Below are 23069 nucleotides of genomic sequence, written 5' to 3'. Positions count from 1 at the left end.
TTTTTTTTTTTAGCTGAAGTATATTTGATGTACTGGCTTCCCAGGTTGCCGTAGTTGTACAGAACTCAGCTTACAATGGAGAAGAACTAAGAGACAGGGTTTTGATCCCTGGGATGGGAAGATCCCCTGGAGGAGGGCATGGCAGTCCATTCCAGTATTCTTGCCTGAAGAACCCCATGGACACAGGAACCTGGCAAGCTACAATTCATAGGGTTTCACAGAGTCAGAATGACTGATGTGACTTAGCATGCTTGCATATTTGATGTTCAATATTATGTTGTGTGCATACTCAGTTACTTCAGTTTTTTCTGATTCTTTCAGAACACACAGACTCCTCTTTCCATGGGATTATCCTGGCAAGAATACTGGAGTGGGTTGCCATTTCCTCCTTCAGGGGATCTTCCCAACCCTGGGATGGAACCCACATGTCCTTTGGCTCCTGAATTGGCAGATGAATTCTTTGCCACTGAGTCACGTGGGAAGCCCCCACAATATTATATGTTGCAGGTGTACAATATAGTGATTCACAATTTTTAAAGGTTATACCTCATTTATATTTATTATGAAAGTTGACTGTATTTCCAGTGCTGTACAATATACATGAGTAGCTTATTTTATACATAACAGTTTGTATTTCTCAATTTCCTTCTCTTCTCTCTCCCCACTGGTAATCACTAGTCAGTTATATGTATCTGTGAGTCTGTATTCACTACTTTGTTTTAATTTTTGCATTCCACATATAAGTGGTATCATACAGTGTTTATGATTCTATGTTTAAAGAAGTAAAACTTGCCATTTGCAAATGACTCTATCTTGTATATAGAAAATCCTAAGGAATACACTCACACAATTAGAACTAATAGAGGAGTTCAACAGGTTACAGGGTACAAGATTGATATACAAAAATACATTGTTTTCCTATGCAAATTAATGAACGACCTAAAAATTAAATTAAGAAAACAATCTTGTTTACAGTAGGGTCAAAAAGATTCAAGTACTGACACAAAAATTTAATAGAATAAGTGCAAGACTTGTATACTAAAAAGTTCAAAACATCATCGAAAGAAATTAAGGGGGACTTCACTAAATAGAAAGACATTTCATTTTCATGAATTGGAAGGTGATATTATTAAGATGGTAATACAAAATATAGATTCAGTGTAAATCTCTAGCAAAATAGCAACTGGCCATTTTGCACAAATAGATATGTTGACCCTAAATCTACGTAGAACCAAATGGAAAAAGAAATATTAAAAAAGATTCACAATTGTTAATTTTAAAACTTACCACAAACCTGTTGTAATCAAAATAATCAAATAATCAAAATAATGTGGTGACATACTGGAGGCAAGAATACTGGAGGCAAGAATACTGGAGTGGGTTGCCATTTCCTTCTCTAATGCATGCATGCATGCATGCTAAGTCGCTTCAGTCGTGTCTGGCTCTGCGTGACCCTATGGGCAGAAGCTCACCAGGCTCCTTTGTTCACTGGATTCTCTAGGCAAGAATCCTGGAGTGGGTTGCCATTTCCTTCTCCAATATATACATATATATATTCATTAGTTTTTAGATTGTTTCCTCATAACGATTATCACAGAATATTGAATAGAGTTCTCCGTACTATATAGTAGATCCTTGTTTCTTATCTATCTTATATATAGTAGTGTGTATGTGTTCACTCCAAGCTTCTGATTTATCCTGCCCCCCATTATATTTTCCCTTTGATAACCATAAGTTTGTTTTTGATATCTGCTAAGTCTACTAACTTATTTGTAAATGAGTTCATTTGTATAATTTTTTAAATATTAGATTCCACATGAGTGATATAATATAATATTTGTCTTTTGCTGTCTGTCTTACTTCACTTAGTATTATAATCTCTAGGTACATCTATTAATATGGTGTGGCAATAGGCAGTATTTCGTTGTTTTATGGCTGAGGAATATTCCATTGTATATATGTACCACATCATCTTTATCCATTCCTCTGTTGATGGACATTTAGGTTTCTTCCATGTCCTGTCTGTTGTAAATAGTGCTACAATGAATATCAGGGTGCACATATCTTTTCAAAATTGTGTTTTTTTCTGGATATATGCCCAGTAGTGGGATTACTGGATCATATGGTTGCTCTTTCTGATGGCTCAGTGGGTAAAGAATCCGCCTGAAATGCAAGAGACACAGGTGGATGTGGGTTCAGTTCCTAGCTTGGGAAGATCCCTTGGAGGATGAACTAGCAATCCACTTCAGTATTCTTGCCTGAAAAATCCCATGGAGAAAGGAGCATGGCAGGCTACAGTCCATGGGGTCACAAAGAGTCGGACACAACTGAGCACACACAAGCACATGATAGCTCTATCTTTAGTTTTTTAAGGAACCTTCATGGGCTTCCCAGATGGCTCAGTGGCTAGAAAATATGCCTCCAATACAGGAGACGCAGGAGACGTGGCTTCGATTCCTTGATCAGGAAGATCCCTTGGAGGAGGGCATGGCAACCCACTCCAGTATTCTTACTTGCAGAATCCGATGGATAGAGGAGCCTGGTGGGCTAGGGTCCATAGGTTTGTAAAGAGTAGGACATAACTAAATTGACTGAGCACACGCGCATGCAAGGAACCTTCATAGTTTTGTCCATAACGGTTGTACCAATTTACAACCGTATAGGAGAGTTCCTTTTTTTCCAAACCCTCTCCAGCATATATTGTTTGTAGATTTTTTATGATGGCCATTCTGGCCTATGTGAGGTAATACCTCATTGTAGCTTTGACTTGCACTCTTCTGATTATTAGTGATGTTGAACAACTTTTCACGTGCTTTTTGGCCATTTGTATGTCTTTGGAAAAATATAAAGGTAGAACCCAATTTTAAAATGGGAAAAATAATTCAGTAAACATTTCTCCAAAGAATATATAGTTGACCCTTCAATAACTTTGGCTTGAACTTCATGGGTCTGCTTATAAGTCGATATTTTTGATATTTAATATTACAGTGTGACAGATCTGTTGGTTGAATCTGTAGATGTGGAGCTGTAAATGTGGAGGATCCATGTGTTTGGAGGGTGGACTATAAGTTATACACAGATTTTCGATTACAGGGAGATTTGGCGTGCCTAACCCCCATGTTGTTCATGGGCTAACTTCATATACAAAGGGTCAGTAAGCTTAGGAAAAAACATTTAATGCTGTTAGTCATTAGGGAAATGCAATGTGAATGCAACCACAGTGAATGCATCTTTGCTTCACACCCACTGGTTTCAGTATAGTCAAAAAGTAAGTAGTGGTGCATCTTGCCACCACACCCACTGGCTTCAGTATAGTCAAAAAGTAGGTATTGATGAGTATGTGGAGAAATTGAAACTCTCATTCATTGTTGTGGGGAATGTAAAATGAAACACCAACTTTGGAAAACTGTTTGATGGTTCCTCAAAAGTTAAAAATAAAGTCACCCATATTACTCTAATTCCACTGAGCATATGTATATGCTCAAAAGAATTGAAAACATGACCACATAAAGTCTCGTATGTGAATATTCATAGCAGCATTATTTATGACCACCCCCAAATGGAAATAACTCTAATGTCCATCAACTGTAGAATTCATAAAGAACATACGGTATATCCATATAGCCATATAGTCAAATATTATTTTGCCATAGAAAGGAATGAAGTACTGACACATGCTACAATAAGGATAAACATTAAAAGCATTATTTTAAGTGTAAGAAAACAGTCACAAAAGGCAAGTTATTGTATGATTTCAGTTATATGAAATGTCTAGAATAGACAAATTCATAGAGACACAAAGTAAGTTGTGATTTTTGAGGAGAAATACAGGAAAACAGGGAATGATTATTAATAGGTATGGAATTTATTTTTGAGGTGATGGAAGTATACTGGAATTATAAAATAGTGATGGTTGCACAGCTTTGTTGATATACTAAAAACTGAATTATTTACTTAAAAAGGGTGAATTTCATGATACATGAATTCTATCTCATAGTTTGTAATTTTAAAAATGGAAGTGGAGGAGAAAGTGACCCACAGAGCTTTATCTATTCTTAGAGAAGTCACTGACATTTTCTGGCTTCCATGGTTCAAACAGTTGCTACTTTAAATAGATTCAGCACCTGGAGGAAAAGTTTTCCCTACCTATATTTTGTGTGAAAATCTCTATCTCATGTGTTTGGTATCTGAGTTGGGGCTAAGCCTATAGTCAAGGCTCCCCAATTATTCATACTGCTACTGCTGCTAAGTCACTTCAGTCGTGTCCCACTCTATGTCACCCCATCCCTGGGATTCTCCAGGCAAGAACACTGGAGTGGGTTGCCATTTCCCTCTCCAATGCATAAAAGTGAAAAGTGAAAGTGAAGTCACTTAGTCATGTCCGACTCTTCGAGACTCCATGGACTGCAGCCTACCAGGCTCCTCTGTCCATGGGATTTTCCAGGCAAGAATACTGGAGTGGTGTGCCATTGCCTTCTCCAAATTATTCATAAGCCTCCTAAAAAGTATTTTCATGATTATCTGAACTTTATTTGACAATATGAAATAAAGTAGACCGGCATATTATGCAACCTTCAACAAGTTACTTCACCTTTTTTGAACCTTAATTTCCTTTACAATGTGTACTTTTCAGGGTTGTGAAGACTTAATGAGATATGAATTTTAAGTACCTAGCAAACTGCTTGGCCTGATTTCGGCCTCAGTTAATATTAGCTTCCTCTCTTACTTTTTTCCCTCTGGTTAAAATGCACTTCTTTTTTTTTTTTTTTAACACATGAATTATCTCTATTTTTTTTCTCTTTTTTTAATTAATTAATTGACTTTTTAAATGAATGATAATTGCTTTACAGAGTTTTGTTGTTTTCTGTCAAACCTCACCTCAACATGAATCAACCATAGGTATACATATATCCCCTCCCTTTTGAACCTCCCTTCAATCTCCTTCCCCATCCCACCCTCTTGGTTGATACAGAGCCCCTGTTTGAGTTTCCTGAGCCATATAGCAAATTCCCATTGGTCATCTATTTTACGTATGGTAATGTAAGTTTCTATGTTACTCTTTCCTTATATCTCACCCTCTCCTCCCCTCTCCCCATGTCCATAAGTCTATTCTCTATGTCTGTTTCTCCATTGCTGCCCTGTAAATAAATTCTTCAGTATCATTTTTCTAGATTCCGTATATATTCATTAGAATATGATATTTATCTTTTTTTTCTGACTTATTTCACTCTGTATAATAGGCTCTAAGTTCATCCACCTCACTAGAACTGATTCAAATGTGTTCCTTTTTATGGGTGAGTGATATTCCATTGTGTATATATACCATGACTTCTTTATCCATTCATCTGTCGATGGACAGGTAGGTTGCTTCCATGTTCTAGCTGTTGTAAATAGTACTGCAATGAACAATGAAATACATGTGTCTCTTTTAGTTTTGGTTTCCTCAGGGTATATGCCTAGGAGTGGGATTGCTGGGTCATATGTACTGCAGTGAACAATGAAATACATGTGTCTCTTTTAGTTTTGGTTTCCTCAGGGTATATGCCTAGGAGTGGGATTGCTGGGTCATATGGTGGTTTTATTTCTAGTTTTTAAAGGAATCTCCATACCATCTTCCATAGTGGTTGTATCAATTTACATTCCCACCAACAATGCAAGAGTGTTCCCTTTTCTCCACACACTCTCCAGCATTTATTGTTTGTAGACCTTTTGATGATGGCCATTCTGGCTGGTGTTAGATGATATCTCATTATAGTTTTGATTTGCATTTCTCTAATAATGAACAATGTTGAACATCTTTTCATGTGTTTGCTAGCCTTCTGTCTGCCTTCTTTGGAGAAATGTCTGCTTAGGTCTCTTCCCCATTTTTTGATTGAGTTGTTTGTTTTTCTGGTATTGAGTTGTATGAGCTGCTTGTATATTTTGAAAATTAATCCTTTCTCAGTTGTTTCATTGATTTTCTCTCATTCTAAGGATTGTCTTTTCACCTTGCTTATAGTTTCCTTTGCTGGGCAAAAGCTTTTAAGTTTAATCAGGTCCCACTTGTTTACTTTTGTTTTTATTTCCATTACTCTAGGAGGCAGATCATAGAGGATGTTACTTTGATTTATGTTATCTAGTGTTCTGCCTATATTTTCCTCTAAGAGTTTTATATTTTCTGGTCTTACATTTAGGTCTTTAGTCCATTTTGAATTTATGTAAAAAGCACAGTCTTGACAGGTAAGAGGTCACTCAGTTTTGCCCTGGCTTCCTGCCCAGCAATATATTGCCTCTAGAAATAAGCCATGGCTGAGATATATTTTTTCCTGTGTGTCACTTGCTTTGCCTCATCTAATACTTTAGGTACTTTAGGTACTTTAGGTACTCAGTGAGTTTAGATTTCCTATGTGACAACACAAGCCTTTTACATGAATTTCCCAATGTGGTGCTGAGAGGATTGCAGGATGTCAGCATTAGTCTGTGACATGCTAGCATTCTTAGTGCTCATTTGGAAACTGTGTGATTTCTATTAATTGTTGTGTTGAGAGGCAGAGAGCTTAACGCAAATAACGACTGAGTCTTCCATCTGTCATAAGGCTTTTCAACTCCTGATTTTCAGTTAAGCCTTGCAGGATTTTTCCATATCTTTAACATCATATTTTAATATGTAGTACTGAAATGCTTAAACAGTATCAAAGAACTTATAATTTACAGAGTCAGTCTTAGATTCCAATTTTCTTGGAAATGTTTTACTTATTATTAGACTGTCTAAATGCATTGTAGATTAACATTTGAAAGGCATATTCACTGTTGACTATTGTGTTCCTTCTTCTTCTTTTCAAAAATTAATGTAGTCAATGAATGTGAAAAATATTAAGGAGAAAAAATTAACTGGTATACAGGTGCATTTTAAGTGTCGTTGTCTGAGTATTAGCTCCCAGAGCCTTTAGCTATACCAATAGGAACCCTTTGCGTAGGTGAAGTTGTTAAAGGCTATATTTGAAGAAGTTGAAACTGCTGAGGCAAAATCCTGACTTGCTTTTCTGACACTGTGTTGTTCATTCTCATTTCTGAGCAGATTGAATTAAAATCACAGACATCTTACTCTCTACCTTCTCTCTCACTTCTAGGAGCGGAAAAAGAAATTTGAAAAGGATGGAGAGAGGTTTTACTCCTTGCTGGATCGGCACTTACATCTGTCTTCCAAAAAGAAAGAATCTCAGTTACAAGAGGTATGTTCAAAAAGCCTGTCCCTGCCTTCTATTGCCAGGTATGCCTTGGTACATAGCAGCTTCATATTGCAAGGGTTTTCTCTTACTCTGCCTTAGCAGAGAATCATGTATAATGGTTGTGCTTGCAGATTCAACCATGGCCAGGGTTTCAGGACTCCTGAGTTTTCAAGTCAACTCCTCCACAAACTCACAGTGTGACTTTGGATAAGATATTTCTTTCTTGGCCTCAGTTTCCCTGTCAAAGGAAGTGTGGTACTACTCACAGATCCCTTCTAGTTCTAAGTTACTGATTCCAGATGAGGATATAGAGTTAAACTACCATTGTAGGATGGAAGATGGTGGAGGAGTAAAATGGGGAGATCACCCGCCTCCCCACAAATACATAAAAAATTGATCAGAATGTGGAACAAGTCTTACAGAACAATTTCTAAGTGACAGTAGAAGACCCAAAACCTCCAAAAAGGAAAGCAAATCTCCTTAGAATGAGGTAGGAAAAAGGATAAACACCCACCCACACACACAAAGACAAAAGACTTCAGGACGGGAGCTTGTGTCCCAAGCGGGGGAGGGAGTCATGAAGGAAGAAAAGTTTCTGAGCACTTGTAAAGCCCCTCACAGGTGGGCCCAAGGGGGAAGCTGTGAAACCTCAGAGTGCTGTGGAACAGCAGCAACTTAGAAGGCAAAATACTGAGAAAGCTGCCTAACAACACTTCTCAGCCCATAAGCAGCTCACAAACCCCAACCTGCAATGGGCGAGTGGCGGTTCAGGGAGCCAAGGCTCCAACGAAGATCCCAGGGAGAGGTAGGGGGCTGGTGACCATGATGATGTGTGCTGAGAGTGCTACTTTGACAAGGCTGTGGAATTAGACATGACTGCCACTGCCAAAGCCAGGAAAGGTGCTGGAAGCAACAGACGAAACACTGTTGATGCGTTCCCAATCACAGAGGTTGCAGCTGGCATCAGACCATGAGCAGGCACAAGTTAATGCCCACACCTTGCAGGGAGCTTAAACAGCTTGACTCTTTCTAGAGACCCATGAAATGGGTCTCTAGAACCCTAGACCCCAGTTTTCTCTGGGAAAATTCACAAGCTGCCTTAGACTGTAACAGCATCCAAGAGCTTACTACTTTCACAGGCATTCCCCTGTACAACTCTTATGTGGCTGCCATATCCTTCTCTCTCCCCAGCCCAAGAGAGCAAGTGAATCTTAATAAGCCTCAGCCTTCACTCTCTTGTGTCCAGTTGGGGAACAGACTGTGGACTCTAGGAGAAACTGTGAACTTTAGGAGCAGCTATAAACTGAAATGAGGCCAGATGTGAAACTGACTCCATGCTGCCCACAAGTTTCAGAGACCTTCCTAGAAGTATTAGAAGACCTTGGTGTAGGTTTCACTGAGTATTTTGGGCTACTGAGTGTGCCTTCACCACAAGTATTGGGAACTTGTCTTTTGCATTGTGTGGCTTGTGAGTTCTTGGAGTTTCAATAGGCAATGAGCCTGAACCCCTGAGGTAGAGACAGAAGCCCAAGGCTTTGAACCACTAGAGTACACCTGACCCTAGGGAACATTAATAGATGAGAGACCCCCAAAAGGCCTCCATCTGAACACCAAAGCCAAGCCCACCCAAAGGACAGCAAACACCAATACCCAGATATCCCATGCTAATCCTTCAAGAAAACGGAAGCACAACATTACACACTAGCAGACAGGCTGCGCAAAGCCACACTGAACCCATAGACACCCCAAAACCTGTTACTGGACGTGGTACTACCCATCAGACAGATGAGATCCAGCTTCATCAACCAGAACACAGGCACAAGTCCCCTCAACCAGGAAACCTTTACATGGCACTGGTCCAACCTCATTCATGGGGGACTGACTCCACAACTAAGAATAATGACCTTGAGACTCTCTTTTTTTAAAAATCACAATCTTCATTTCCGCTATATACTTCTACCTCTGCACTGGCCTTCTGTGGTGCTGTGGATTTTTTTTTCCTTTATGAATTTTTTGTTTTTCTTCTGTTTGACTGTTTTTTTTCAATTGTTCTTTTCCTGCTGTAGTTATTGTTTAATATATTTAAATCGCATTTACATACTTCTATTTAATCTTACTTTTCTTTTTTCTTCTTTTCTTCCTTTTTTTTCTTTTTTCCCCCTTATTTTATTCTTTCTTTTCTCACCATGTTTGTTAATTTGTTTTGTTTTCTTTGCTTTATTCCCCAATTGGCACCCTGCTTTGGTTCTGTTTTCCAGTTTAAGTTTTAATTAGCTCTGTTTTTAATTGGTTGATATTATTTTTGGTTTCCTTTGCTTACCAAGTCAGTCTCTGTAGTTTCATTTCTTTGGAATATTTTTGTTATGTTTGTGTGTGTGTAAGCATATGTTTATGTTCCACTGTTTTTGTAATTGTCTGTCTAATTTGTCTTTACCATATGTCTGGGTTGGTCTTTTGTTTCTTTCAATGTTTTGTTTTTTATCTCCCTGTGTTTCTTTTAATCCCATTTAATGCCATAACAAACAACTTGAGGAATTTCAGTCCCTTGACCAGGGATTGGGCCTGTGCCTTTGGAGTGGCAGTACTGAATCCATGGAAAAGAAATGCAAAAAGGCAAAATGGTTGTCTGAGGAGGCCTTACAAATAGCTGTGAAAAGAAGAGAAGCAAAAAGCAAATTTGAAAAAGAATCCAAGAAGCACAGAGAGTTCCATACAGGATAAACCCAAGGAGAAACATGTCAAGATACATACTAATCAACATAACAAATAGTAAATACAAAGAAAAAAATATTAAAAGCAGCAAGGGAACAGGAACAAGTAATGCACAAGGGGAAACCTATATGACTAACAGCTGATCTTTCAGCAGAAACTCTGCTGGCCAGAAGGAAATGGCAGGATATATTTGAAGTACTGAAAGAAAATAAAAATCTATAACCAAGATTGCACTACTTGGCAAGGATGTTATTCAAAACTGATAGAGAAATCAAAAGTGTTACAGACAAGCAAAATTTAAGTGAGTTTAGCACCACCAAACCAGCTTTACAACAAATGTTAAAGGCATTATTATAGGTAAGAAACACAAGAGAAAGAAGAGACCTACAAAAACAAACCAAAACAATTATGAAAATGCCAGTAGGAACATATATAAAAATAATTACTTTAAATGTAAATGAATTAAACGCCACAACTAATAAACACAGGCTGGCTGAATGGATACAAAAGCAAGACCCATATATATGATGTCTACAAGAAAGCCACTTTAAGACTGAAAGTAAGAGGATGGCAAAAGATATTCTATGCAAATGGAAGTCAAAAGAAAGCCAGATGACAATTCTCATATCAGACAAAACAGACTTTAAAATAAAAAAAAATATTACAAGAGATAAAAAAGGACACTAAATAATGATCAAGGGATCAATCCAAGAAGACATAAAATTTTTAAATATTTATGCACCCAACATTGGAACACCTCAGTACATAAGGCAAACTCTAACAGACATAAAAGCAGAAATTGACAGTAACACAATAATAGTAGGTGACTGTAACATCTTACTGACGCCATAGGACATATCATCAAATAAAAAAATTGATAAGGAAACACAAACCTTAATTGAAACTTTAGACAAAACTGACCTAATTGATATATTCAGGGCATTCCATCCAAATGCAGAAGAAAACACTTTCTTCTCAAGTGAACATGGAACATTCTCCAGGATAGACAACCTCTTGGATCACAAATCAAGCCTAAGTGAGTTGAAGAAAATTGGAATCATATCAAGCGTCTTTCCTGACCACAACACTGTGAGGCTAGATATCAATTACAGAAGAAAAAAGACTGTGAAAGCACACACATGGAGATTAAACAATACATTTCTGAGTAACAAATAGGTTACTGAAGGAAGAAGGGAAGTTAAAATATTCCTGGGAAAAAAATGACAGGAAAAATATGAAAACTCAAAGCCTGTGAGATTCAGGAAAAGCAGTTCTAAGAAGGAAGTTTATAGCAATACAATCTTACCTCAAAAAATAAGAGAAACATTGAATAGACAAACTAACTTTTCACTTCAAATAACAGCTGGAAAAAGAATAACAAAAAAAATCCCAAAGTTAAAAGGAAAGAAATCATAATAATCAGAACATAAATAAATGAAAAGAAATGAAGGAAACAATAGTAAAGATTAATAAAACTAAAAGCTGATTCTCTGAGAACATAAACAATCCTGAAAAAACCATTGTCCAGACTCATCAAGAAGAAAAGGGAGAAAAATCAAATGAACAAAATTAGGAATGAAAAAGGAGAGGTTACAACAGGCAATGTGGAGACGTTATAAAAGCGAATAAGAGACAATTATGAACAACTATATGCCAAATATGGACAACCTGGAGGAAATTGATAGATTCTTTGAAAAGTTCAGCCTCCCAAGACTGAACCAGGAAGAAATAGAAATTATGAACAAGCCAATCACAAACACTGAAATCAAAAGTGTGATAAAAAGTCTCCCCAATAAACAAAAGCCCAGGGCCAACTGGCGTCACAGAATTCTGTCAAACACTTAGAGAAGAGCTAATGCCTATTCTTCTAAAACTCTTCCAAAATATTGCAGAGAAAGGAACACTTCCGAATACATTCTGTGAGGTCACCATCACCCTGATACCAAAACCAGACAAAGACATTACACAAAAAAAGAAAATTACAGGCCAATATCACTGATGAACATATATGCAAACACCCTCAACAAAATTCTAGCAAACAGAATTCAACAACAGACTAAAATATCATACACCATGATCAAGTCAGGTTTATCCCAGTTATGCAAGGATTCTTCAATATACACAAGTCAATCAATGGGAGACATCATATTAATAAATTGAGATAAAATCCATATGAAAATCTCAATAGATGCAGAAAAAATTTTGACAGAAATCAATAGCCGTTTATCATAAAAGTCTTCAAATATTGGACATAAAAGGAGCTCAGCATAATAAAGCTAATATACAGCAAACCCACAGCAAACCTTGTTCTCAATGGTGAAAAACTGAAAGCATTCCCCCTAAGATCAGGAGCAAGACAAGCCTGCCTACTCTCACCACTATTATTTAACATTGTTTTGGAATTCTCAGCTATGGCAATCAGAGAAGAATGAGAAATGAAGGAAATCCAAATCAGAAAGGTGACTGAGATTGGAAAGGAAGAAGTAAAACTCTATTTGCAGATGACATGATATTGTATGTAGAAAATCCTAAAAATACTATAACAAAATTATTAGAGCTAATTAGCAAATTTAGTATCACAGGATAGAAGATCAATACACAGAATGCCCACCATCAAAAAATCCACAAACCAGTGCTGGGAAGATGTGGAGAAAAGGGAATGCTCTTGTACTGTTGCTGGGAGTGTAAATTGATACAGCCACTATGGAGGACACTATGGAGATTCCTTATAAAACTAGTAATAAATCTACTATATGACCCAGCAATACCACTTCTAGGCATATACCATGAGGAAACCAAAATTGAAAAAGACACATGTACCCCAATGTTCACTGCAGCACTATTTACACTAATTGAAACATGGAAGCAACCTAGATATCCATTGACAGATGAGTGGATAAAGAAGCTGTGGTACTGATGAAACTATTTGCAGGGAAGAAATGAAGACACAGACATAGTGATGGACGTATGGACACGGTGGAGGGGAAGAAAGAGAGGATAAGACAAATGGAGACAGTATGCTACTGAAAGCATGTATGCTATGACTTGTAAAATGGATATCCATTGGAAATTTCCTGTATGACTCAGTGAACTCAAACTAAGGGTCTGTAACAACCTAGAGGGGTTGGAAAGGGTGGGAGGTGGGAAGGAAGTTAAAGAGTGCAGGGACATATGTATACTTATTGCTAATTCATGTTGATGTTTGATGAAAGCAAATCAATTTTGTAAAGTAATTATTCCTCAATTAAAAAAGTTTAAAAAGATAACTAGCATTGCATTTGATAGGTCAGGAATAGATATAATTTTTTCTATGAGGTTTTCCAACAGTAAGTTTTTTATTTTAGGTTCTGTACTAGGGCTACAATCACAGAAAACTAAAGAAACTGACCATATGGATCGCAACCTTGGCTAACTCAATGAAACTATGAGTGATGCTGTGTTAGGGCCACTCAAGACAGATGGGATATGGTGGAGAGTTCTGATAAAACATGTTGGACTGGAGAAGGGAATGGCAAATCACTTCAGCATTCTTGGCATGAAAATCCCATGAATAGTATGAAAGGACAAAAAGATGTGACAATGAAAGATGAACTCCCCAGGTTGGTAGGTGCCCAATATGCTACCGGGGAAAAACAGAGAAGTAGCTCCAGAAGGAATGAAGAGGCTGAACCAAAGCTGAAACAGTGCCCAGTTGTTCATGTGTCTGGTGATGAAAGTAAAGTCCTATGTTGTACAGAACAATATTGCCTAAGAACTTTGGATGCTAGGTCAGTAAATCAAGGTAAATTGGAAGTGTTCAAACAGGAGAAGGCAAGAGTGAACACTGATATTTTAGGAATCAGTGAACTAAAATGGATGGGAATGGTACATTTAATTTAGATGACCATTTTATTACTACTGTGGGCAAAAATCCCTTAGAAGAAATGGAGTAGCCCTCACAGTCAACAAAAGAGTCTGAAATGCAGCACTTGGGTACAATCTCAAAAACAATAGAAAAATTTCAGTTTGCTTTCAAGGCAAACCATACATCACAGTAATCAAATCTATGCCCTAACCACTAATGCCAAAGAAACTGAACAGAGCAGTTCTGTGAATAACTGCCACACCATCTAGAACTAACAACAAAAAAATGTCTTTCTCATCTTAGGGAACTGGAATGCAAATGTAGGAAGTCAAGAGATACCTGCAGAAACAGGAAACTTTGACCTTGGAGTACAAAATGAAGCAGGGCAAAACTAACAGAGATTTGCCAAGAGAACACATTGGTCATAGCAAACACCCTCTTCCAACAAAACAACAGATGACTGTAAACATGGGCATCACCAGATGGTCAATACCAAAATCAGATTGATTATATTCTTTGCAGCTGAAGATGAAGAAATTCTATTCAGTCAGAAAAAAACAAGACCTGGAACTGACTGTGACTCAGATCATGAACTCCATATTGCAAAATTCAGACTTAAAGTGAAGAAAGTAGGGAAAACCACTAGACCATTCAGGTATGACCTAAATCAAATCCCTTACGATTATACGGTGGAAGTGACAAATAGATTCAAGGGATTAGATCTGATAGAGTACCCTAAGAACTATGAATGGAGGCTCATAACATTATATAGGAAGTGGTGATCAAAACCATCCCCAAGAAAAAGAAATGCAAAATAGCAAAATGGTTATCTGAGGAGGACTTACAAATAGCTTAAAAAAGAAGAGATTCAAAAAGCAAAGGAGAAAAGGAAATATATACCCATCTGAATACAGAGTTCCAAAGAATAGCATTACTTTGCCAATGTCTTAGAAGTGTTCCTTTTGTCTTAAAAGTGTTCCATGTGAGTAAAATCAGATTGTGTGAGCTCCACAGAACTATCAGAGTCCCACATTACTTTGCCAACAAAGGTCTGTCTAGTCAAACCTATGATTTTTCCAATAGTCATGGATGGATGTGAGAGTTGGACTATAAAGAAAGCTGAGCGCTGATGAATTGATGGTTTTGAATAGTGGTGTTGGAGAAGACTCTTGAGAGTCCCTTGGATTGCCAGGAGATCCAACCAGTCCATCCTAAAGGAGATCACTCCTGAGTGTTCAGTGGTAGGAGTGATGTTGAAGCTGAAACTCCAATACGTTGGCCACCTGATGTGAAGGGCTGACTCATTTGGAAAGATCCTCATCCTGGGGAAGACTGAAGGCGAGAGGAGGTGGGGATGACAGAGGATGAGATGGTTGGATGGCATCACCGACTCAATGGATATGAGTTTGGGTAAACTCCGGGAGTTGGTGATGGACAGGGAGGCCTGGCGTGCTGCAGTCCATGGGGTCGCAAAGAGTTGGACACGGCTGAGCAACTGAGCTGAAGTGAATTGATGTTGGTTCTTCAGATTGTGTTTGTTGGTTTATTTCACTTTTTTTGTACCCTTTGTAGCATTTTGTTGAATGCTGAACATGATGCCCTGGGGTGAAAGGAACTGATATAAAAGGATGTTATTATGTGGTTTTATGCTTATCTGACTAGGATTTAAGCTGTGCTTAATTTGCTATAACCACTCTTGCTAGAGGTGAAAATCTCCTTTGGTGTCTTTGTGTTTTGCCTTCCCCATTATCTTTGGATTTTTTAAGAGATCTGTTCTTAAATAAGGTCTGACACTGGTTGTGGCAACAGGCTTCTGCGTCTGGGCTTCTGCTCTGGTAATTTCGGATTCTCTGTATTCAACTATCTATCCAATTTGTTTTGGATACATTTTTTTTGGAGACAGTTGTTTTTCCTTTGATTTCAGTGGTCTGTTAGTTCTAAGAAGAGTGGTTGATTCTCAGTTTAGCTTTTCCTTGTATGAGGATGAGCACAATAACTTCCAAGCTTCTTATTTGTTAGGACAGAAACTGGATATCCTGCATCAGTCACTTTTTCTATCTTGGCTTCATGTTCCCTGTTTGTAAAATAAAGGGATAAGATCACTGCTGGTAGCATAATTCTCTTCCAGCCCTAGCATTCTGTTGAATCCATAAACACTGACTAGCATGAATGAATGACTATGCCAATATGTGACATTTATTACCCTTCTTCTACAGGCAGACCTCCAGGTGGACAAGGAGAGGCACAATTTCTTTGAGTCATCCCTTGATTATGTTTATCAAATCCAGGAAGTTCAAGAGTCTAAGAAGTTCAATATTGTGGAGCCAGTAAGTTCTAATGATGAATGGTCTAAAAATATTTACCAAATGTCAAGTTAAGTGTAGAGAACTTTGATTATAAAATTAGAGTCTCAAGTAATGTGAATATAGTCAATGCTTAATAATGAATGTCAATGAAATAGACACACTGGCTTGTGTTATTCTTGCTCTCTAATGATGTTCTCCCTCTCACTTTTCCCTATTCTTCTCCACCTTCCTTCCTCCTCTGATTTCTCTCTATAACTATGATTTTTCTTTATATTTCTTTTCCTCCTCTCCTTTCTCGTTTTCCTTGATTTTTCTGTCACCCTTCATTTTACCTTGTTCTCCTCCCTTCCTTCCTCTCACACTTTCATAAGGTTTCTGAAAATACCCATCATATCTCAGACACTGTTCTAAGAATGCATGTTTCTTGCATTCCGTGACTTCCCATTCTATTTTTACTTATATCCTTTGAATATTTTTCTAATTAAATATCCTTAATATATTATAGAAGATGATGTACTGTGGTTTGATAAGTGTTTTGATTTTTAGCAACTTTCTTTTTTATTATAAAAACAATGTAAAAACAGTTGCAACAGTTGCAGAAAAAGCTCGAAAAATTTATTAATATATGTAAAACAAATACAATATATCCCCCATACAGAGATAATCACTGTTAATATTGTGGTGTTTACCTCCTAAATTCTGTGTGTCTGTTATATACTTTTTTCTATCTACTTTGCCTATGTACTTGTTGGTGTGGGTGTGTGTACACATGTGCATGTGTGGGTACACATATTACACATAAGCATGTTTATCTGTGTACCTGTTATTTGTGATCACAGTTGTATATATCTGTATGTGTACATTTGCAAACATATTTATTCATTTACCTGATAAGCATTTATTGAGTCTCTGTTATATGTAGGCACTGTGCTAAACACTGGGTATCATATAGTGAAAAAGACAGACTCAGTTTCTGTCTTTGTGAAGATTACACTTTCATGGGGTGGAAAGAAAGATACACATAAATAAAATAATTTGAGTTATGGTAATGGCTAAAGCAAAGAACAGGAGCAGACAGCTACTTTAGGTCAAATGGTCAAGGGGAGATCTCTGAAAGTGTCATTTAAGATGAGATCTAAAGAAAGAAAAGATAAGGCAATGTGAATAATGGGAAGAGAACTTTTCAGGCACAGAAAAAAACACATGTACATAGTCCTTAAGTTAGTAAAGAATGGTGAGTATCACTGATGAGAGAAAAGGAGGGTGGCAGGAAATAATATCTGATAAGAAGGCATAGGACCTGTAGGCATGGTGAAGGGGTTAGATTTTAGACTGAATTGTAGTAGAAAAATCACTGATGTATATTAAATAGGATATGATATAGCTGATTTTGTTGTGTGGAGAATAGCTTGGAAGAAGGCAACAGTGGAAATGAGGAAAGGAATTAGGCTATTCTAGTGGTCTAGGCAAGTGAAAATGTTGTTTTGGGTTAGGGTGGTGGTAGTAGAAATAGAAAAGAATGATTGGATTAGAGATATATTTTGGAAGCAAAACTAGCAGGGCTTACTGATTGATTAGACTAAGTTGTGAGTGAAAGAAACCAGAATTCTTTGCTTTTTGGCTTGATTAACTAAGTAAGTAGGTGTTGGTGTCATTTGTTGGGATGGGAAAACTTTGAAAGAAAAAGGAAGGGTGTCTACATAACTGTGTGTGTGGTACATACACTCATCTGCATTTATATATATGTTTGTACAGGTACACATATATAACTGTATGTATGTATGTATATTTAGGGCTTTCCTGGTAGCTCAGTTGGTGAAGAATCTGCCTGCAGTGCAGGAGACTGGGGATTGATCTCTGGGTCAGGAAGATCCCCTGGAGAAGGAAATGGCAATCCACTCCAGTATTTTTGCCTGGGAAATCCCCTGGACAGAGGAGACTGGTGGGCTACAGTCTATGAGGTCACAAAAGTCGAACATGAATTACTGACTAAGCCATCACCACCACCATGTGTATATATATGTATAGTACATAAGTATGTACATAGTTTTTAATATGTGTATGTATATATACATATATTGGATTAGCCAGAAGATTTATTCAAGTTTTCCCATAATAACATCTTACAGAAAAATCCAAATAAACTTTTTGGTTAACCCAATATATTTAGTTTGTGTTTTTGTGTATGTCTGTCGCTCAGTCATGTCTGACTCTTTGCGACCTCATGGATGATAGCCCACCAGGCTCCACTGTCCATAGCATTCTCCAGTCAAGAATACTGGAGTGGGTTGCCATTACCTTCTCCAGGGGATCTTCCCTACTACAGCATCAAACTTGAGTCTCCCACATTGCAGTCAGATTCTTTACCATCTGAGCCACCGGGGAAGCCCATAGTTTGTGGTTATGTACATATATATTTGGCAAATTTGGAAAAGTCAGCAGTGGCCACAGGACTGGAAAAGGCCGGTTTTCATTCCAATCCCAAAGAAAGGCGATGCCAAAGAATGTTCAAACTACCACACAATTGCACTCATCTTACACGCTAGCAAAGTAATGCTCAGAATTCTCAAAGCCAGGCTTCAACAGTATGTGAACCGTGAAATTTGAGATGTTCAAGCTGAATTTACGAAAGGCAGAGGAACCAGAGATCAAATTGCCAACATCCATTGGATCATCAAAAAAGTAAGAGAGTTTCAGAAAACCATCTATTTCTGCTTTATTGACTCTGCCAAAGCGTTTGACTGTGTGAATCACAGGAAACTGTGGAAAAGTCTTCAAGAGATGGTAATACCAGACCACCTGACCTACCTCCTGAGAAATCTATATGCAGGTCAAGAAGCAACAGTTAGAACTGGACTTGGAACAACAGACTGGTTCCAAATCAGGAAAGGAGGATGTCAAGGCTGTATATTGTCACCCTGCTTATTTAACTTATATGAAGAGTACATCATGGGAAATGCTGGACTGGAGGAAGCACAAGCTGGAATCAAGATTGCTGAGAGAAATATCAATAACCTCAGATATGCAGATGACACCACCCTTATGGCAGAAAGTGAAGAAGAACTAAAGAGCCTCTTGATGAACATGAAAGAGGAGAGTAAAAAAGTTGGCTTAAAGTTCAACATTCAGAAAACTAAGATCATGACATCCGGTCTCATCGCTTTATGGCAAATAGATGGGAAAATAATGGAGACAGTGAGAGACTTGATTTTTCTGGGTTTAAAATCACTGCAGATGGTGACTGCAGTCCTGAAATTAAAAGACACTTGTTCCTTGGAAGAAAAGCTAAAACCAACCTAGACAGCATATTAAAAAGCAGAGAGATTGCCAACAGAAGTCCATCTAGCCAAAGGTATGGTTTTTCCAGTAGTCATGTGTGGATGTGAGAGTTGGACTATAAAGAAAGCTGAGCGCCAGAGAATTGATGCTTTTGAACTGTGGTGTTGGAGAAGGCTCTTGAGAGTCCCTTGGACTGAAATGAGTTCTAATCAGTCAATCCTAAAGGAAATCAGTTCTGAATATTCATTGGAAGGACTAATGCTGAAGCTGAAACTCCAATACTTTGGCCACCTGATGGAAAGAACTGACTCATTGGAAAAGACCCTGATGCTGGGAAAGATTGAAGGCAGGAGGAGAAAAGAATGACAGAGGATGAGATGCTTGGATGGCATCACTGACTCGATGGATATGAGTTTGAGTAAGCTCTGGGAGTTGGTGATGGGCAGGGAAGCCTGGTGTGCTGCAGTCCATGGGGTCACAAAGAGTTGGACATGGATGAGTGACTGAACTGAACATATATATTAATACACATATATAGATGTGTCTGTATGTATATAGCATGTAAGTACATATTTATATGTGTTTTACTGTTTACTTTCTAAAAAGAACAGAGCAGTTTTTACTACTTCCTGTTACACTTTACTCCCTGGTGGCTCAGATGGTAAACAGTCCTCCTGTAGTGCAGGAGACCTGGTTTTTATCCCTGGATCAGGAAGATCCCCTGGAGAAGGGAACGGCTACTCACTCCAGTATTCTTGCCTGGGAAATCCCATGGACAGAGGATCCTAGCGATCTCCAGCCTATGTGGTCGCAAAGAGTCTGACCCAACTGAGCAACCAACACACAGACACACACACACACACACACACACACACACACACACACTACACTTTACTATTGCCAGCATTGAGCATTGATTTTTAATATGTTTGTATTTCACAGACGAAATTTTTATTTTGTTGTTATTTGTGTATATTTGATTTTTATTGGAGTGAACATTTGAGGCATTAAAAATGTATTTTATTGATCATTTCAATGTCTTCTGCAATGTCCAACCCCCTCCCCAATATATTTCTAATTTAACAATTGTTTTTCAAGGAAAGATCCTTGGATATTTTAGCATTATGATATTGTTCATTATGATCATTTATCCATTTTTACTTATTGTTTTTATCAACAAATATTTGAGTCTCCTTCCCCAGTGGTTCAGCAGCATTAAAGAATCTGCCTGCAATGCTGGAGTCACAGGAGACAGTGATTAAGTCCTTGCGTCTGGAAGATCCCCTGGAGGAGGGAATGGCAACCCACTCCAGTGTTTTTGCCTGAGCAATCCCATGGACAGAGGAGCCTGACAGACTACAGTCCATGGGATCACAAAGAATCTGACACTACTGAAGTGACTGAACATACATGTATTTATAAGTACTTTACTCTGTGCCAGTCCTGGAGATATAAAGGCAGTCTATACCCACATTATGTTCATCCTGTCCACATTTGATTGGTTTCATATGCTATCTGAAAAGGGTATTGTTGAATAAATTTGTTAGTAGTTCTTATTTTCTGGATTTGAATCCGGTGTGAATGTTTTACCTAATGAAAGAATAGCTATGTGTAGTCCAATTTGTGTTGCATTACTGCTTTTAACACTATACTGGTTAAACACTGTATGAAGTTTCTTTTTTGTATATCTTGTTTCCCTTTATTTGATTAATGAGAAGACGGTGGTGATACAGTTATTTTTATACATTTTCTCTAGGTCTTGGCCTTTCTTCATAGCCTCTTCATTTCCAACAGCTTGACTGTGGAACTAACACAGGATTTCCTCCCATATAAACAACAGCTTCAGCTCAGTTTACAGAATGTGAGTTTGCATGTGGGTTTCTTCACCAGTCTTTGCATTGCAATTGGATTTCAGTCTCAATATCTTGACTTTGGAATTTTAGGTTATTATATCCCAGCTAATTTGTGAGGACCAACTGGTGTGGATCACAAATATTTTGGTGTAATAGACTGTTTTTACTCTTCCAGTTTCAACTATTCCCTGTCTTTGAGGCTGACTGTTGTTCAAACCCACCCTTCCACCCACTAACACATCTATCTATCCAATATTTATTAAATGTTGCTAATTTGCTATATCTCTCCCAGATTAGAACCCATCTATGGGCTTATGTAAGTACAGGTCAGTTCTTATGCTAGTTAGTCAAGATACTCTCTTTGTAGGTTTTATTAATATGAATGCCCATTCTTCCCTTCCTTTTCTCATTTCTTTTCTCATTACATTAGTATAGTTAAAAAATTATCTTGAAGAATTGTCTCAACCTTCTTTCCCATGCTGTTTCTTATAGATGGACATAAGCACAGCCTTCCCTTCCTTGTCGCATATCATTTTTCTCATTTTGTTATTTAACCCACATTTAACAATTACTTAGGTATATAATGAACATATACCTTGTGCCAGGCATTGTAAAATGCACTGAACATACCTTAATGAGGCACGTTAGTTTTTGTCTTCAGGGATTATTCAGTCTCTTAGAGCTGAGAGAGATAAACAGAGATACAGCATGATTACTTATTCAAAGTGTTAAAACAGAGTTAAGGCCAAAAAAGTTAAAAAAGCACAGAGTATAGAATAATTGTCTGATACAGTAAAAGAAGGCACCACTGGGGCAGTGATTTTGGACTTGTTACATTGCATAAAATTCATAGATGAATTTTTGGATGAAAACAATTTGTTGTTTAGGAGATTCCTGATTTACACTTGTTTCTTTCCGGGTACTCTCTTTCACCAGAATGTGAGAGTTCCTATCTTCTGCCAATTTACAAAATATTCCTATACCTAGGTCAATTGCTTAATCTTCCTCCATATATAACTTGAAAAGTCTGAGTTTAGCAACAAATATTTGTGTGTGTGTGTGTATATATACACACTAGGTAGGACAGTCCATATCACCTTTTTCAATGACATCATGTGGCAATCTTGAGACTAAACAGTGAAGACCTATCTCTAGTGATGATACACACATTTCAAACTGTTTTGCCATTGATTTTTAATCATGTACTTTTAAAGATACTACTTCTTAGTATTAGCTTTTCTTATTCATGAGCATGAAAATGTAGGTTTTCTGTTGACCTATGTTCAAAGAGAACACATTTTCACATCCTTTATTCTAATGGCCAGGATTTGATTCAGATGCAAGTAACCAGTAACTTTACCTGAGACAGAATGTAGAAGCTGCCATGATAATATTATCCTAGGGAACCTTCTTTATAGCCTTCCTTTTTGTAAGGCAGAGTTCAATGTGATGCTCAGAATTCTTAGAGCTTTTATTTCTTGGAACCTTTTGTAATTTCTATTAGAAAATGTCTCCCAGGTACATTATTATTTATATTTCTCTCTCCCTTTTAGCCTTTAGTACTGTTAAACTACACTAAATTGTTTTCTAGTTACTATGCCACTCAGCACTTGTTTTTTGCTATGTTGTATCACATGATAAAAGCTGAGAAAACTCTGCACTGAATCTCTGACCATTGAATGCTTCTTCATGATGATGGTGCTGATGATAATGATTATGATGATAATATCTTGACAGACAAGAAATCATTTCTCCAGTACCCGAGAAGAGATGGAAGAACTTAAGAAAAGGATGAAAGAAGCTCCACAGACATGCAAACTTCCAGGACAGCCAACCATCGAAGGCTATCTCTATACGCAAGAGAAAT

At 37.6% G+C, this 23069-nt stretch overlaps 1 protein-coding gene across 7 annotated transcripts in view; it reads left to right on the top strand.

The window, feature by feature from the left end:
* The window catches only part of OPHN1 (oligophrenin 1), a 734952-nt gene that overhangs the window by 280267 nt on the left and 431616 nt on the right, over window positions 1-23069 (top strand). For all 7 annotated transcript variants that reach the window (XM_065915121.1, XM_065915123.1, XM_065915118.1 and 4 more), the window contains exons 6-9: window positions 7110-7211; window positions 15981-16091; window positions 21106-21210; window positions 22940-23069. In XM_065915121.1, coding sequence (XP_065771193.1) covers window positions 7110-7211; window positions 15981-16091; window positions 21106-21210; window positions 22940-23069 — 448 coding nt within the window. The remainder of the gene's footprint in view (window positions 1-7109; window positions 7212-15980; window positions 16092-21105; window positions 21211-22939) is intronic.

The sequence above is a fragment of the Muntiacus reevesi genome, chromosome X (assembly GCF_963930625.1).
Source record: "Muntiacus reevesi chromosome X, mMunRee1.1, whole genome shotgun sequence".
Classification (NCBI taxonomy): Eukaryota; Metazoa; Chordata; class Mammalia; order Artiodactyla; family Cervidae; genus Muntiacus; species Muntiacus reevesi.
This window is presented reverse-complemented; position numbering and strand designations above follow the sequence as displayed.